Raw genomic sequence first — 17477 nt, 5'->3', positions numbered from 1 at the left:
CGGAATGAATTAATAAATGGCCGTGTATTTATATAATGGTACTAATGTATAAATATATAATAAATATATAAAATATAATGTATAATGTAATGGTATATAAACCATTACATGTAATGGTATAAATATAATGGTATTTATATAATGGTATATAAACAATGTATGAGTATGTGCATGTATGTGTTTATATATGTACGTGTGTACAAACTGTAACGTAAACTGTAATTTTAATGTAAGCTCACTTGTCGTTGAACTCGAGGAAGGTGAGTAAGCGTTAACGTTATCTCTTATTTTTGTGTGCATTTTATTCATATATCAACAACATACATGCCTTACATGCATGTCTGCTGTTCTTGTAGACTGAGAAGAAGGCCTGTTTGGTCAAAAGCTTGTCGAACATAAAAGATCGACCGTCTTGAAGCTACGCCCGCTACTTATTTAATTTCTTCCGATTGTATATACAATAGATATAACTTTAATTCAGCCACATAGTGCATGAACAATACCTGTTCAGTGTTCAGGTTTTTTTTAATTTTTTTGTATACATGATCGAGGCTTGTGAAAGAGCTAACATTTATAACACACGAAAAATAAAATCAAACAGACACACAAAACATATAATAAGGGTAGAGGTAAACAAGATGGGGAGAGAAGGGGAAGCACACAAACACAACATTTGAGAGCAGGGACATCGGGAGATCTGTGGGAGGGCTTGGGGGGAGGAGGCGTGGGAAGGGGGGGAGGGGTGGGAGAAGTATAAAACACAAGGCCACTGCAAGGACTTCCAGGAAGGAAGTTGGTATTTCAAAAAAAGTGAATCTGCGGTGAAATTAGCGGGGGTAGAAAAGATCAAGGTTTTGGATGGGGGAAGATAAGAGATGGTGGTGAACAGCTGTTTTAAAGACCTGGAGGGAGGAGTGGGATTGAAGAGAGTGAGGGAGTTTGTTCCAGAGGTGGGAGAAAAGAGGAATGAAGGAGTGAAGGTGAGCAGAGAGTCTTGATTTTGGAAGTTTAACCATAAGAGGGTTGCAGGCAGATCTTGTGCGACCTGCAGGAATATTTGGGGGACAGAGCCCAGAGAGAGCTGGGTGAGCAAGGCCGGAGAGGAGTCGGTAGAAGACAGAAAGCCCACCAACCTACCTGCGGTTAGCTTCATCGCGGGAGATTCCAATGATTCTGAAAGCTTTGGTTTCAACAACGTGAAGCCGAGCTAGGTGTGAGGCAGGAGCACCGGCCCAGAGGGCAGAGCAATATTCCATTGAGCTGCGGATGAAAGCCTTGTATGTGGTGAGGAGCTCAGGTGTGCCAAGGAAGGACTTCGCACGACGGAGGATGCCCAGTCGGCGACTGGCTTTGGAGGCCAGATTTGAAATGTGGTTTTCCCAGGAAAGATCATGTCAGATAGTGAGACCCAAAAGCTTGAGTGACAGAACTTCTTGGAGAGGATTATTCAGAAAGTGGATGGGAGGGTTGGGAGGGATGGGAGCGTCTTTTTGGAGAGACATAGTAAGAGTGTGAGATTTGTCAGGATTGAAAGACATGTTCCACTTGTTTGACCAGTCTGTGATTTTGTCCAGGTCTGCAGAGAGTGAGGAGGCTGCAGACTGCCGATCTGAGGGATGAGGAATGGAGCGGCAGAGAGTGGAGTCATCAGCAAAGAGATAGAGAGGATTTTCAAGAGAATCAGAGAGTTCATTGATGAAGACCAGACAAAGCACAGGGCCCAGAAGACTGCCTTGGGGAACTCCAGCCTGAACAGGAAGGGGGAGATGAGAGAAACCCATTCAGGGCCACACGTTGACGACGACTAGAGAGGAAGTCCGCAAGCAAAGCGTGGAGATTTCCATGGATACCATAGGAGGAGAGTTTGGTGAGCAGAGCGGGGTGCCAGACCGTATCGAAGGCACGTGATATGTCAAGGGAAGCAGCTCTAATTTCCTGTTTGGCATTGAGGATCTCCATCCATTGATGAGACAGCAGAAGCAGCATGTCCAGGGTAGAGTGCCCTGGTCTGAAACCAAATTGATGATCAGAGATCAAGCCATTTGAGGAGAGGAAAAATTTGATATCCGAAGCAATGATGGATTCCATGACTCTGCTGATAATTTGGAGAAGGCTGATTGGTCTGTAATTGCAAGGATCTATTTTTGCACATTTTTTTGTGTAAAGCGGTGATGTTGGCTGATTTCCAAGGTGATGGCAGGTGACCTTGAGGAAAAGAGAGGGTGAAGAGAACAGAGAAAGGGAGTGAAAGAGCGGAAGAACAGGATTTTAGGACCCGTGGGCTAATGCCGTCAGGACCAGACGGTCGGTACAGAGAGGGATGGGTTTGGGACACAAGATTTAGAGGCAAACACAGAGTTGAGGCATTCAGCTTTTTCACATGCGGAGTCAGCTGTGTAGCCGTTTGAGGTAAGCGAGGGGATGGAGGGGGAACAAACACCAGAAACGGATTTGACCAGACGCCACCAGGATTTGGAAGAGGGAGACAGGTTTGAGAGTTTTGTCTTGAGAGTGGAGCGATATTCTTTCCTGGCTCTCCTGAGGGTGGACCCACACCTGTTTCGGGCGTTGTGAAAGGAAATGAGATTTCCTTCCGTTGGATTTGCTTTCCAGGAGGCGAAGGCAAGTTGTTGCTGGGCAACAGCCTCACCACAAGATTCCGTGTGCCATGGACGGGAGGAAGGGTATGACAACTGAAGACGAGATGGGATAAATCTGTGCATGAGAGAGAGCAATTTACTTTGGAAGAATTCCCAGGATGTGTTGATGTCAGAGGCGGTAGAGATGGGAGACCAGTCCAGATGATTGATGGCTGCTTGAAGAGCGTGCCAGTTGGCCTGAGTGAAATGCCAGACTCGTTGACGCTGAGGAGGCTCTCTGAGATTGGTCAGAGAGATGTCCACTTTAACAAGCACATGATCAGATGAGCCGATTGGAGCAGAAGAGGAGCAGCAGACATTTGCAGGGAAGTTAGTCATAACCAAGTCTAGAAGAGAAGATGCTCCGTTGCTTGAGATCCGGGTCAGGAAATTGACAGATTGTGTCAGTCCCAGTGAGTCGCAGAAGTCCTTTGCTGAGGAGCCATGGCTGGTGAGAGAGGCACCCACACCCAGCCACCTGGCATGGTGACGATTGAAATCACCACATATGAGGAAGAGAGAGTTGGGATGAGTAGATATAAGTTGGTCCATAATATCAGACAGCAAGATGTAGATGGACTCATCACTGTTTGGTGGACGGTACAACACACATATGAACAAAAGGTGGGATCGAAGGGGAAGCCGTAGCCAGAGGTACTCCTGGGGGTGAGGTGGAGAGAGGGCAGTGCAGGGTGAGTGAGAAAGAGAGTTTTTGATAAAGATAGGAACCCTGCCTCCAGAACGAGGCTCAGGTCTATCATACCAGATGGAGGAGGGAGTAACCGGGAGAGATATTAAGGAATCAGCCTCTTGTGGTGAGGCTGTTGCCCTGAAACAACTTGCTTTCATCTCCTGGAAAGCAAATCCAACGGAAGGAAATCTCATTTCCTTTCACAAAGCCCGAAACAAGTGTGTGTCCACCCTCAGGAGAGCCAGGAAACAATATCTCACCGTTCTCAAGACCGAAGTCTCTTATCTGTCTCCCTCTTCCAAATCCTGGTGGCATCTGGTCAAATCTGTTTCTGGTGTTTGTTCCCCCTCCATCCCCTCCCTCACCTCAAACGGCTTAACGGCTGACTCCGCACGTGAAAAAGCTGAATGCCTCAACTCTGTGTTTGCCTCTAAATCTTGTGTCCCAAACCCATCCCTCTCTGTACCCACCATACCCAGTCGTACCCAGCTGCTCCTGGACTCTGTGTCCTTTCCTCCTGACAAGGTGGAAATGTTTCTGTCAACCCTCGACTCTGATTCTGCAACTGGTCCTGACGGCATCAGCCCACGGGTCCTAAAATCATGTTCTTCTGCTCTTTCACTCCCTCTTTCTGTTCTCTTCACCCTCTCTTTTGCTCAAGGTCATCTGCCATCTGCTTGGAAATCAGCCAACATAACCGCTTTGCACAAAAAAGGTGCAAAAACAGATCCTAGCAACTACAGACCAATCAGCCTTCTCCCAATTATCAGCAAAGTCATGGAATCCATCATTGCTTCAGATATGAAATCTTTCCTCTTCTCCAATGGCTTGATCTCTGATCATCAATTTGGTTTCAGACCTGGTCACTCTACTCTGGACATGCTGCTTCTGCTTTCTCAACAATGGATGGAGGTCCTCAACGCCAAACAGGAAATTAGAGCTGTCTCCCTTGACATTTCACGTGCCTTCGATACGGTCTGGCACCCTGCTCTGCTCACCAAACTCTCCTCCTTTGGTATCCATGGAAATCTCCACGCATGGCTGGCGGACTTCCTCTCTGGTCGTAGTCAACGTGTGGCCCTGAATGGGTTTCTCTCATCTCCTCTTCCTGTTCAGGCTGGAGTTCCCCAAGGTAGTGTTCTGGGCCCTGTGCTTTTTCTGGTCTTCATCAATGATCTCTCTGACTCTCTTGAAAATCCTCTCTATCTCTTTGCTGACGACTCTACTCTCTGTCGCTCCATTCCTCATCCCTCAAATCGGCAGTCTGCAGCCTCCTCACTCTTTGCAGACCTGGACAAAATCACAGACTGGGCAAACAAATGGAACATGTTTTTCAATCCTGATAAATCTCACACTCTTACGATGTCTCTCCGAAAAGACCGACTGGACAACCCTCCCATCCACTTTCTGAATAATCCTCTCCAAGAAGTTCTGTCACTCAAGCTTTTGGGTCTCACTATTTGCCATGATCTTTCCTTGGAAAACCACATTTCAAATCTGGCCTCCAAAGCCAGTCGCCGCCTGGGCATCCTCCGTCGTGCGAAGTCCTTCCTTGGCACACCTGAGCTCCTCACCACATACAAGGCTTTCATCCGCAGCTCTATGGAATACGGCTCTTCTCTCTGGTCTGGTGCTCCTGCCTCACACCTAGCTCGTCTTCACGCTGTTGAAACCAAAGCGTTCAGAATCATTGGAATCTCCCACGATGAAGCTAACTCCAAGGGCCTTTCACTCACTCACCGTAGGCAGGTTGGTGGTCTCTCCGTCTTCTACCGACTCCTCTCTGGCCTTACCCCGCCCCAGCTCTCTCTGGGCTCTGTCCCCCAAATATTACTACAGGTCGCACAAGATCTGCCTGCAACCCTCTTATGGTTAAACTGCCAAAATCAAGACTTTCTGCTCACCTTCACCCCTTCATTCCTCATTTCTCCCGCCTCTGGAACAAACTCCCTCACTCTCTTCAATCCCACTCCACCCTCCAGATCTTTAAAACAGCTGTTCACCACCATCTCTTATCCTCCCCCATCCAAAACCTTGTTCTTTTCTACCCCCGCTAATTTCGGTCCCCTTGTGTTTTATACCTTTCCCCCCCCCCCCCCTTCCCACGCCTCCTCCCCCCAAGCCCTCTCCCTCCCACACTTCTCTCTGCTCTCAAATGTTGTGGTTGTGTGCTTCCCCTTCTCTCCCCATCTTGTCTTCCGCTCCCTCTTTTTATATATTTTGTTTGTCTGGTTGATTTGTTTGTGAAATAAATGTTAGCTCTTTCACGAGCCTCGATTCAGTATACAAAATTTTTAAAAAAAATCAGAGACATCATGAAGGAGGAAAGTTTCTGTTAAGCAGATCAATTTTGGTTTGTCAGAAGCAAACTGTATGGAGAGATCAGTCAAATTTGAGCGAAGGCCCCGGATGTTTGAGGTCCATACCGTTAATGAAGGGGAAGGGGGAGCATCGGATACAGAACAAGGGGGTGGGGGGGGGGGGAGAGGGAGGAGGGGTAGGGTAAGATGTGGAAGAGGAAGAAGGAGTAGGGAGAGCTGTTGAAAGTGTGTCAGAGATTTCAGAATAGCTAGGAGAAAGGGAAGGATGAGGCGGACAAAAGGTTTGATGGTTTTTGGGTGAGGCACAGTGAGGTGTTATTTGAGTGGGGGGCAGAGCGAGGCAGAAGGTTGGGGGAGATGGAGGTGAGAGTTGGAAGGGGGAAGAAGTGGGGAGGATGCTTTGAGGAGAGGGGTGAGAGGGGGGAAATGGAGAAAAAATGCAGGGGGGGGGGGGGGGGGGTGGAGTGCAGGTGAGTTTAGGGAATGTATGAAAGAGGCACTGTAAGAGATGGATTTTTTTTTTGGAATGAATAGATTTGGTGAGCAAGTCGAAAGTACCCTTTTAAAGAAGAAGAAGAAAAAGGTGTTATAATATACAACAGAATACAGTACTTCAGAGGAAAGTTTAAACATTTTAAAATTGAGCAGTGAAAACTATCTGGGGAAAATGGGGGTGAAACACGTGGTCTAAGAATGAACGAACGAATAAGAACAACGAATAAACAAATAAGAACACCGTATAAGGACAAAGAAGGAATTTTCATTGGACAAAGGGTGAACATCCCTGGTGTTGGGCTAGCGGCTAGGGTGCCGGCTTAGGATCCAAGGATCCTGGGTTCGAATCCCGGTCGATTGCTGAATTAACGCCAGGGGGGTTGACTCAGCCTGTCATACCTTCCGAGGTCGGCTAATTGAGTACCAGTTCACTGGTAATTCCCTGTTTGTCGTTAAAGGCGGCAAAAAGGGTTGGCGTCAGGAAGGGCATCCGGCCGTAAAACATTGCTTCAAATAGGGGACCGAAAAACAACAACAACCACGGTTCCCGAAAAAGGCCAACCCCCGCTTTGCGGGGAAAAATGGCCTCTAAAGGTGGTTATTTTTTATATATATTAAAGGGTGAAAATACTGGGAAAAATCTGAGAACGAAAGTAAATGGACCACAATTGACCGCTGAGAGAAAAAAAGCCTCAAGGTAGGAAACAAAATACTAGGCCACAAAAAAACGCGGCACGAAATAACCCACAGTTTTTTATACAGGTATGAAAGATTAACACCGAGAATCTGACTTGGGACACACTATCGGTACACACACCGAAAGATAAATACAGTTTCGACAAAAATGAAATTGTGAACAATTACTTAACTTCGAAAGCGTGAGAGCGTGTACAGCTTCGAAAAACCGTCAAAGCTGCTTTAAAACCGGTGCGAGTTATAAGCTGCTTAAAATTGTGGTGGGGGAATGGAGATTTAAATATCTATTCTGTTCTTATAAGATGCAAGTATTTTTGGTTTTGCCCAGGAATTGTCCTCTGAATGTATTTGAATTCATTGTCATTATACGATGTTCAAGTCACGTGATCTCTTGCTTGAGCTCCCTAATCAGAGCTTCACAAATGAGGGTTTTGTTCATCGCACGGAACATGACAGCAACCCAGTGTGCTCTTGGCAATTTCTCCACTGCAGGCTGTGCATCACAGTTCACATGCATGAAAGAAGAACATTTAACTTTTGTATTTGCTGGGCCATTCATTATAATGATGGGGGTGGTGGGGGATCTATCGTTACAGGAGGTCATCATGATGCTGGTATTCAGCACGGAGTATTTCATTCGATTGTGGGCTGCGGGGTGCTGCTCACGTTACCGTGGCTGGCGCGGTCGCCTTCGCTTTGCCTGCCGCCCTTTTTGCATCATCGGTGAGGATCGCTGCTGTTTACCGGTCTGAGGGCCTTTCGTTTTGCTTTTTTAAACATTAAACACTGATGAAGTTCTAAGGTAGCTATTTCACATGAGCTGCAATCTTGGTCGATTTTTAACTCGCCTGGACTACCGTCCAGTTGAGTTCATCACATACTGAACCCTCCGTCGTCTGTCGTCGGTTAACTTTTCGACGTTAACACTCCAGCGTCCACAAATATCAACCTATTCTGATCAAGCTTGACATGCAGCATCCTTACCCCAAGGACCAGGTTGGTATTACATTTCAGCCCGATCCGTTGAAAAATGGCGGACTTAGGCGACCATTTTGTTTTTGTTCATGAAAACGACGTTAACACTCTAGCGTCCACAAATATTAGCAGATTTTGATCAAACTTAGAATGTTTAACCCTGACCACACAAGGTAGGTCCCTATTGCATTCCAACCCGATCCGTCACAAAATGGCCGCCATAAGCCGCCGTCCAGTCAGTTCAGTTGAGTTCTGCTTCCCTGGAAGCTTTAGTTCTATTCATTTTATCTTGGTTTTGACTTGTGTCCCTCCTTGCACACATAAGTGTGGTCATCATCACCATCATCATCTTCATCATCATCATAGTCATCATATGTAACCCTGTCCATGGCATTAGTGCTGCCGAAGTAGTTTATCGGCAAGGAAATACATGTCGTGGTTTTCCCTTGCCTTCCCAGTAGTAAGGCAGGAATTTGGAATTTTGACCAGGCTCCGAGTGATGTAGGATCCACCAGGAAATGCTGACAGATGAGTCCCCAACTTATCGTCCATCCAAGGGCCGCTGCCCTTTGCGAAACGCCCTGTCTACAAAGCACAAACCTGACACTGGGTTGAGAATTGAACCCAGACCAGACTGCTCAGATGTTGTTGTGCTAACTCTGGAGGCTTACTATCCTGTTGGATGAGAAATGAAGAAGAAAACGTCAGAAAATGCAACTTCAAGGGATTTTTCTTTTTGTATACATAATCTGGGCTCATGGAAGACCAGGAAGGTAACGTGTACAACTATAACGGCACTAGGTAGAGAGCACACCTCCACCAGGCTGAACAGTGTACGTTTTGTATCCCACTGATAGACCGGATCTGGATCCGGACCGGAACCAAAAGCTAATCGGCTTGTTCTTGTCACTTAACTCACCCACCAAGTTTCCTAATAAGTCATCCACAATCACATCACATGCCCTGCCTTTTCTCAGCCATCTTTCCCCCATTCTATTTTTTCTCTTCTCATTATTTCTCTCCAACCCCGACTCTTTACCCCTTTAACAAGGAATAACAAGGAAATTTGACGCAGGAGGAGGCCATTCAGCCCACCATGCCACAACACCAGATTAAATAAACCCATTACCAAGGTGTTAAAAAGGAGAAAAAATGATGTTTTGTGTATGTGTCTGTTTTGGGGTTTTTGGGGGATTTTGGGGTAAGGTGGTTTTCGGGTGAGTAATGTGCAAAACCCACCAGCATCTACACGCTCCAGAACACAAAGCAGCTACAGCTACTTTAACCGATAAGCTTAGTGTCATCTGCAGTCATCAATGGTGATGATGATTTAAGTTATCTACCAGTCCTGCCAATCACTGTACCCCTCCATCCCCAATGCTTCTTGGTACCTTTCTAATTCCAATTTAAACTTATGTACTGCTTCTGCTGTCACTACCTTTCCCGGGAGACAATTTCAGGCATTGACTACTCCGAGTGAAAGACCGCTGCCCTTCTACCATCTGAACTCTTCCTCTTCCTTACTCTCAGGCTATTCCCCTTGTCCTGTCATTGTCTAGTCTGCTAACATCTCTATCATATTCCCTCTTCATCACCTCCTTTCTCATGTATAAAGTCCTGTCTCTAGTGGGCCTGCGCTGAACTCTCTCAATGTGTCCTTTCTTTCTCAATGTGTCCTTTCTCAATGGACTCTCAATATGTCCTTCCTCAGACGTGGTGACTAAAATGGAACTCAATATTTTAGGAGGACCTTCACTACATTCCTGTACAGTGTTAAAATTACTTATTTTGATTTATAATTGATCCCTCTATGAATACAACCTAAAGCCATGTTTTTTTGATCTGCCTGGCAATGTCCTATCTGCTTATCCCCCCTCACCGTAATTATTACCGCTCCAAGATCCTTCACCTGTTTGCCACGCTCCAAGATTGCTTCTTGCATCATGTAATCCTATTTTTATTACTATTCTTACCCGTCCCCAGAACCTTACATTTATCTATGTTAAATTGAATCTGCCAATCTTTTGTCCAATCTAGGAAAGAGTCCAGACTTTCCTGAATCGGATTGCCGTCACTCCTCCTCCCTTTGCTATCTTTCTTTAACCTATAAGCTGAGTGGCATCTGCAAATTTGAAAATCCTACTCTTAACCCCACTGTCCAAATCGTTGATGTAAATGATGAATATTAATGGTCCTAATACTGATCCCTGATCCTCCACGACTTGCATCCTACCAGCAGGACATCCCGTCACTCAGCCACTCTTTGCTTCCTATCACTAATCCAGTTTCCAATCCTTTCATCCATTTCCTTCAATTTCCTGCATTATATATTAATGGCTCTGTTCTTCCTAACAGAACAGTGGAAGTGGTCCCCTCGTACTTTAGAGCTTACATCTTCAGACTGAGACTGCTTTGCACTGCATTCCGGCCAGTGTGGTGTAGGCCATCTCTCTTGCTCCTGAGTTAATGTTTGTCATACTCGGATTCTTGTGAACACGTTCAGTTGCACGCCTTGTGTCCTACTGTTGGCTTGGGATGTGGTCCAAGCTACCATATGCGTGCAGAATTACAATTTCTATGGATCCCCTTTGCTTGGACGAAGGAAATCGCACGTGCCACGGGTGAGCCGTCAACTCATGAACCAACTCCCATTTGCCCATTCATTTCCCAGACCCGGCTGTAAATGTGTACAAAACGCTGCACCATAGTTCTTAAAACAAATCTTCCTCACAATCAAAATTAGACACAGCACTGGATTTTAGTGTTTTATTGAATTATTAATGGTAGGAAGATGCTTTTTCATAAAGATCTGCATGATGGTCCAAGGCAGTATAGTATAATTTCTTAAAAGGAGCAAAGAGCAATGAAACCAAGTCGAATTCATGTAACTTCTGTAGCTTGGAGGAAGCTGACTTGTCATGTCGGTGTTGCGAGCCTCTCAGGCTTCTAGCCCAGGTTTGTCGGCTATATCGCCATAGAGGGTGTTCTGATTCTGCGACACAAGGATTGAGATTACAATCATTGTTATCAAGGTGGACAGAGCCTTGCCATCAGCCACTGAAGAGGTTGGGAAAGGGTAGCGGAAAGTCAATGGAAAACAGTGAGCACAGCCCTGATGTTAAACGGTGAGCACAGCTTTTTCCCGGTCATGTGGTTCCAGGAATCGTGGGCCACACCGGCTATTACCGCACGGATCTTCACCTACAGGGCATATCTACCACACGACATCCTGTCCATGATCCACAAAAAATGTGGAAACGTGTGGGAATGCTACAATTTTAAAAGGATGTCTTCTGAATTAGGTATTGGAAGACAAAACATGAGGTCGCAGGAGATCTGCTTTATGTGGTCTGTTTGTAGCCGGAGGCTTTTTTATCATTCTTTTAACAATCCTGATAATATATAGCGAAAGGCCCTTGCTATGGGACCTCACGAAGGTTGCGGTCCTTCTTGCTGAGCAATGTCCTCCATCACGGCATTTCATTTGGGGGCTTGCATCTTTCCGTAAACAGATGTTAAGTGTACGGGAATATTGAGCAGGTGTTAATGTTATTTGTTTTCCCATAATATAATTGATCCTCCTCTTTTCCCTTTCACCCTTTCGGGGAATGTGGGGATTGGAGGAGTGGTCGTGTGGGGCTTTGCATGTGCATGAATCATAATTGTGGAGATATACAATATTTACATTTTGTTTTAAGTGGTAATTAAAATTGAAAAGTGATTCTGGGATTTATGAAGCCAGCATGTTTGTTCCATGCCCCCACTGCCCACTAGTATTGTAATTATATTAATTGTGTAAAATGTATGCAATGTTGTAATGGCTGTTCACATTACAAGGCTAATTACAAGTTGTGGTTGCAAAGTTCACCTTGTACATCACGTTTCCTTCTCATTGGGGTTTTGGTTGATTGTCCCATCATGCTGGCCCTTTTCCACGCCTTATTAACATCATTCGTGTGCATCCTGTTGCTGATGTTTGCATCATTGCTGGGATCAGAGCTGTGCCACTGATGCAGTGCCCCCCTTGTAGTTCAGAGTAGGGAATTTGTGATTTGTTCAGGATGCCGGTGATAGCTCGCTGACTCTTCATGAAGGCCACTGTGGGATCTTTAACTTCCACCGACTAATGCCCACAGATGGGAATGTCAGGTTTAATGTCGATCCGAAGGATGGCACACACATTCATGCCTCTCCCTGCCTGCAAAACACCAGGATGACGGTTTATAGCTGGGATACGTTAAAAATACTATATGGCTCTCAATGAAATATATTTAGAAATATTTGGCTTTTATGGCTCTCCCAGTCAAAAAGGTTCCTGACCCCTGGTATATGGTTATGTATGTCGTTATGTCGTTATGTTTATATGCGACGAAAACGTCTTCTTCATCAAATAAAATTACCACCCTCTTAATTATAGTCAGGTTCACTATGTTTTTTCGTTCAAAATTTTGGTAGATTAGCAAAACTATACATTTTTGGAATATTCAGAGCATGAGGAATCCAAAAATTAATGTTTACATTTGCGTAGACACCTTTGCGAAAATGACACTCAGGACAGTGATGAAGATCTGTCGAAGCATATTCCTGAACGGTATAGACCTCGTAGATCCTGTGTATAGGACTTATAGTTCAATCTGATACTACCTATAACTTCCTATAACAACCTATAACTTCAAAGGACTTGCAATATCATGTATTATGTAATACAGTTATATCACAAATATAAAGACAATGGTTTTCAATTACCTTTGTTTGTTGCTTTTCTATAATCCTGAGCACTATTTTGAGGCCTTTATTGGATTCCTTGACCCAGAAAACATAGGATTAGCATATTTAATTAAGTCTCCACGTTGACTAGAAGCCGAGATCGCGCAAAATATGTATTTTATGGCGGCCATTTCAAAATCCAAAATGGCGGCCATGCAGGTGTCTGTGCAAATGCCAACATTGATTTTCAGATTCTCCATGCTCTGAATATTCCAAAAATGTATAGTTTTGCTAATCTACCAAAATTTTGAACGAAATTATATTTGTTAACATAGTGAACCTGACTCTTAATTGCGTTAAGACTGCTGAGACCCCTCAGACCTTGGACGACCCTTTAATTCCCCCAAGACCCTTCAGACCACCAAGACCCCTGAAGACCCAAAACACCCCGAAGACCCAAAACATCCTGAAGATCCAAAACACCCCGAAGACCCAAAACACCCCAAAGATCCAAAACACCCCGAACACTCAAACCACCCCGAAGACCCAAAACACCCCGAAGACCCAAAACCCCCAGAAGACCCAAAACATCCTGAAGACCCAAAACACCCCGAAGACCCAAACCCCCCCCCCCCCCGAAGACCCAAAACACCCCGAAGACCCAAAACACCCCAAAGACCCAAAACATCCCGAAGACCCAAAACACCCTTCAAGGCCCTGATGCTCAAAAAGACCCTGAATACCCAAAAACCCAAAAGTCCCCGAAGACCCAAAACACCCCGAAGACCCAAAAGACCCAAAACACCCCGAAGACCAAAAGAACCAAAACACCCCGAAGACCCAAAACACCCCGAAGACCCAAAACACCACGAAGACCCAAAAGACCCAAAACACCCTGAAGACCCAAAACACCACGAAGACCCAAAACACCCCGAAGACCCAAAACACCCCGAAGACCCAAAACACCCCGAAGACCCAAAACATCCTGAAGACCCAAAACACCCCGAAGACCCAAAACACCCTGAAGACCCAAAACACCCCGAAGACCCAAAACACCCCAAAGACCCAAAATACCCTGAAGACCAAAAAGGCCCCAAACACCCAAAAGACCCCAAAGACCCAAAAGACCCCAAAGACCCAACACACCCTGAAGACCAAAAACACCCTGAAGACCCCAAAGACCCTTGAAGACCCTTTAGACCCAAAATACCCTTAAATACCCAAAATAACCAAAACATCCCAAAGACTCTTAAAGACCCGGAGGAAACAAAAGACCCTTAAGACCCAAAAGCCTCTGAAGACCCAAAAGACCCTGGAGACCCAAAACACCTCAAAGATGCAAAATACCCTTAATTGCCCAGAGGATCCAAAAGACCCTGAAGCCAAATGGCCCTGAAGACCCAAAACACCATGAAGACCCAAAAGACACCGAAATGGTCAAAGATGCCTACCCCTCTGAAACGTTAGTTAACACAATCTATCAGTTTTACTTATCTTCTTGATGCTAACCACATTAACACAATGAAGGTGATACAACTCTACATCCCTTTATGATACAGTACCAGTACATTAGCTTTCACATTTCACGCATGACCAATGTTTGTTCAATGTTGTTGTAACAAAACAAGTTTATTAGTGGTTGTAAATAATGAAATTTCATTTTTCATTCTTCTGAACCATCTGTGCACCAAACCATGCCATCCATCCTCCACCCCCATTCCCCCTACAACTTTAATCATTCATTTGTGGATCACTTAGATCTATTGCCAGTGATCCTTGAACTTTTAAGGAAGGGAGGTTTGAGGTGGGGGAATTAATTGGCTTTGCCTAGGACCTTGGTCGAAAAAGTTGTGCTTTCTTTGTAAAAGCAAAAAATGACTTCAAAGCACAATTTGGGGGTGAAAACCTGTGCATTGTGAGGATATCGGTGTTGCTGGATTTGGAATAGGTGTTGGGTGGGGGGAGATGAGAGGGAGGTGGTGTGGGTGTCTGGGGATCACCAAACGCTTATTGATACTCAACTTGTGGAAACAACGAGTTGCTCTTAATGACATTCTGTCTCGAGATCTCCCTGTTGAAGCTGAAATCCCACTTGGCAGCCTTATTCACGGTCTACATCAATGACCTCTCCCCTGTGCTACGGGGTCCTCTACAATCTCCTGGTCTCGGTAACCTCCGAACCCCGAGAGGAACCCCGACAAAAATATGTTACCCTGTGGTGAAAATCAATAGTGAAACCACACCAATGATTATAAATGAACAAACTTGTATTATAAATCACACACAGGTATAACGGTACAACAAATGGCCATTAAGAGTGCACTCTATATATCTCTTATATAATGTCAAAAAACTCACTGCTCCCAATGAGTGAAAAGGACACTCCTCAATGTCTATGACTTTTCCCAAAGCGAATGGGATTCGCTCCAGCAGTCGATGGAATGAAATCCGGTCGAAGCCCGAATCTCGCTCTCCAGTCGATATCCGAAGTGGGTACAGTGGGCAAGGGTGCTCTTCCCGCCAAACTGTACAACGGCGCCCTCCAGAGGCGCACCTTCACCGCTCCCTCAACAAACCGCAACGTAATTGGAGACGAAGCGGTCGCACACACACCTCCCCGACAGACGGTAGGATGTTGGGGGTGAAGATGACATGAAGCAAACCTTCACAGGTGTCCGAAGCACGGGGTTCAAGATGGCCGACGGCTCTAGCTTGAGCCGATGCGACGAGACGAGGATTCATCGGAATCTCAGCGCCCCAAATCTGTCTACGCAGATTTCTCCACTCCAACGAATATTCTTATCGCCGGATGTCCCTTCCAGGAACTCAAAATCCCCTCGCGGCTGTCGGTAAACCTTGCTCGTTACGGAGCGCTGACGTCACGCGTCCTCTCCGACTTTGTTCTCGCTGCTTCTTCCTCTTCACCTCATTGTCTTCTCGTTCGGTTTCCTGTATCATTTTAAGTTAACCTTTTTAACTTTTAATAACTGTTCATAAACAATAAACCTTAGGAAGACAATAATAGTACATAGAATTAGAATCCGAAATCTTTCAAGTGGAGGAAAACCACAATAACGGAAGTTACGAATCCGTAACACCTGTCCTGGAAAATCCTCCGTACAATTTTACAGATAACCACCCGAAACAGGACACTACGCCACACTTCTGAAAGGCAGACGCCACCGCAGCGTCCGTCTCTGGATATCTGGAAAAGATTTGTTGTTAGTCGGCTACCTGTAACTCAAGCTCTGACTACCTGGAACACAATGCAGGAAAATCTCACGCTTTGACTCCATCCCTCAACAAGGATTCACGTTTGAACTCCCTAGTCTACCTTTATTGCCAACCCCTGGAAAAACGTACATTTGTGGGAGTTCCGAGGACTCACAATCTGTTGCAGCCGGTCTTACACGAACTGCATTACCAATCTTTCGCAGGTTGTCTTACCCAAACTACATTACCAAAATGGCCTGTAAGGCAAACGGACACTTCGATATTCTCTGCAAAGTCGAGTCTGAGCAACTCGGAGCTCATCACAATGCATTATGACTTCAAACGAAGTATCATGGAGTATGGGTCTCCATTCTGAGCTCGTGCAGCTATGTTTCATTTCACTCCCCTGGAAGCGATTGACCACAGGTTTCTCTGTTATTGGCAGATCTTGGCAGGAGACCGAGTCCCAAGATTCACTTATCACCCGCTGTAGTTACTGTAGGTTGGTGAACACTCAGTCTTATAGCTCCTTGCTCTTCTCACCCTTTTATCACCCTGTCCTCCATCAGCCCTGCCTCCACCACACACCTGATTACCCTTCCCCATTCCAACATGAATGCTTACCTTCATCCTTCATTATCTTGTGGAATGTACAGACTCCCTGTGTCTTTCATCGTGTGCCAGTCCCCCCAATATTTCAATCTTACTGCCCATTGTCACCTCATATTTTCTTCCATACACACCACAGCTCTCTTCTATTCTTGCTGACATCCCTCCCCAACCTGGTACCTTTCTTTTCTGCCACCCTGCCTGGCTGTTCCCCTTTCATCCTCTCTGTCTGTGAACCTGCTGCCCTCTGTCATTTAGCTCAATGAATCGAATACAACAGGCATTTTAAGGCCATTTTCTCGGCTAGAGCGGGTGTTAGCCCTGAGGGTTCCATGACAATCTTCTCCATTTTGCCCTATTTTCTGCATCTCCCCTTGTTAACCCCCTTGCCTGCATTTCTTCTTCCACCACCTTTGGCCAAGTCTTTCTTGGGCTCCCCCGTTCTCCACTTCCTTCTACATTCATTTGCATCACTCTTCTCACAAAGTCACTTTCATCCTTCCTCAACACATGACCAAACCATTTCAACCTGTTTCCCTTCACAACATCCATCACAGTTTCACAATTCATAATTTGTCTTCCTCTCTCAATGATACTCCGCACATCCACCAAACCATTCGCATTTCCACCCTATTCAACCTTCGTTGCTGCTCAACGTTCATTACCCATGTCTTGCTCCCATAAATCATAACACTTCTCACACATGCAGCATACACCTTTCCCTTCAGCTTCAACAACACTCCCCTCCTCGTCAGCACGCCACTCAGTTCCCGAAACTTTTTCCATGCACATCTCACTCCAGCAACCGTTGCCGAGTCTGATCCACCTTCTCCATTCAGCATGTCTCCGAGGAAGCAAAATGTTTTCACGCCTTCCAGCTTCACGCTGTCTCCAAGATCCAACTCAACATTTCCTCCAGCTGCAGCTCCCTCTATGCACACCTTACACTTGAATGTAGCTGCCACACTGGTTAATGACCCTCTCAGACCACTACATTTTCGATGAACCCACTCAGCGTACATTGTACATTGAATGGAGTTCACTCCGACACCCTTCCTGCACACAGCACACGGCCACTTCCCAGTTCTTTCCACCTCACCACATGCCTTACCACTTGCCATCACCTTCGTC

At 45.6% G+C, this 17477-nt stretch overlaps 1 protein-coding gene across 1 annotated transcript in view; it reads left to right on the top strand.

Annotated features, from left to right (window-relative positions):
• The window catches only part of LOC137439100 (potassium voltage-gated channel subfamily KQT member 4), a 333803-nt gene that overhangs the window by 169848 nt on the left and 146478 nt on the right, over positions 1–17477 (top strand). Inside the window, exon 3 of the mRNA XM_078767763.1 lies at positions 7439–7565. Within this exon, the coding sequence (XP_078623889.1) occupies positions 7439–7565 (127 nt within the window). The remainder of the gene's footprint in view (positions 1–7438; positions 7566–17477) is intronic.

The sequence above is a fragment of the Myxine glutinosa genome, chromosome 13 (assembly GCF_964187855.1).
Source record: "Myxine glutinosa chromosome 13, kmMyxGlut1.1, whole genome shotgun sequence".
Classification (NCBI taxonomy): Eukaryota; Metazoa; Chordata; class Myxini; order Myxiniformes; family Myxinidae; genus Myxine; species Myxine glutinosa.
Note: the sequence above shows the minus strand (reverse complement) of the source record. Positions and strands in the feature narration are given on the sequence as shown.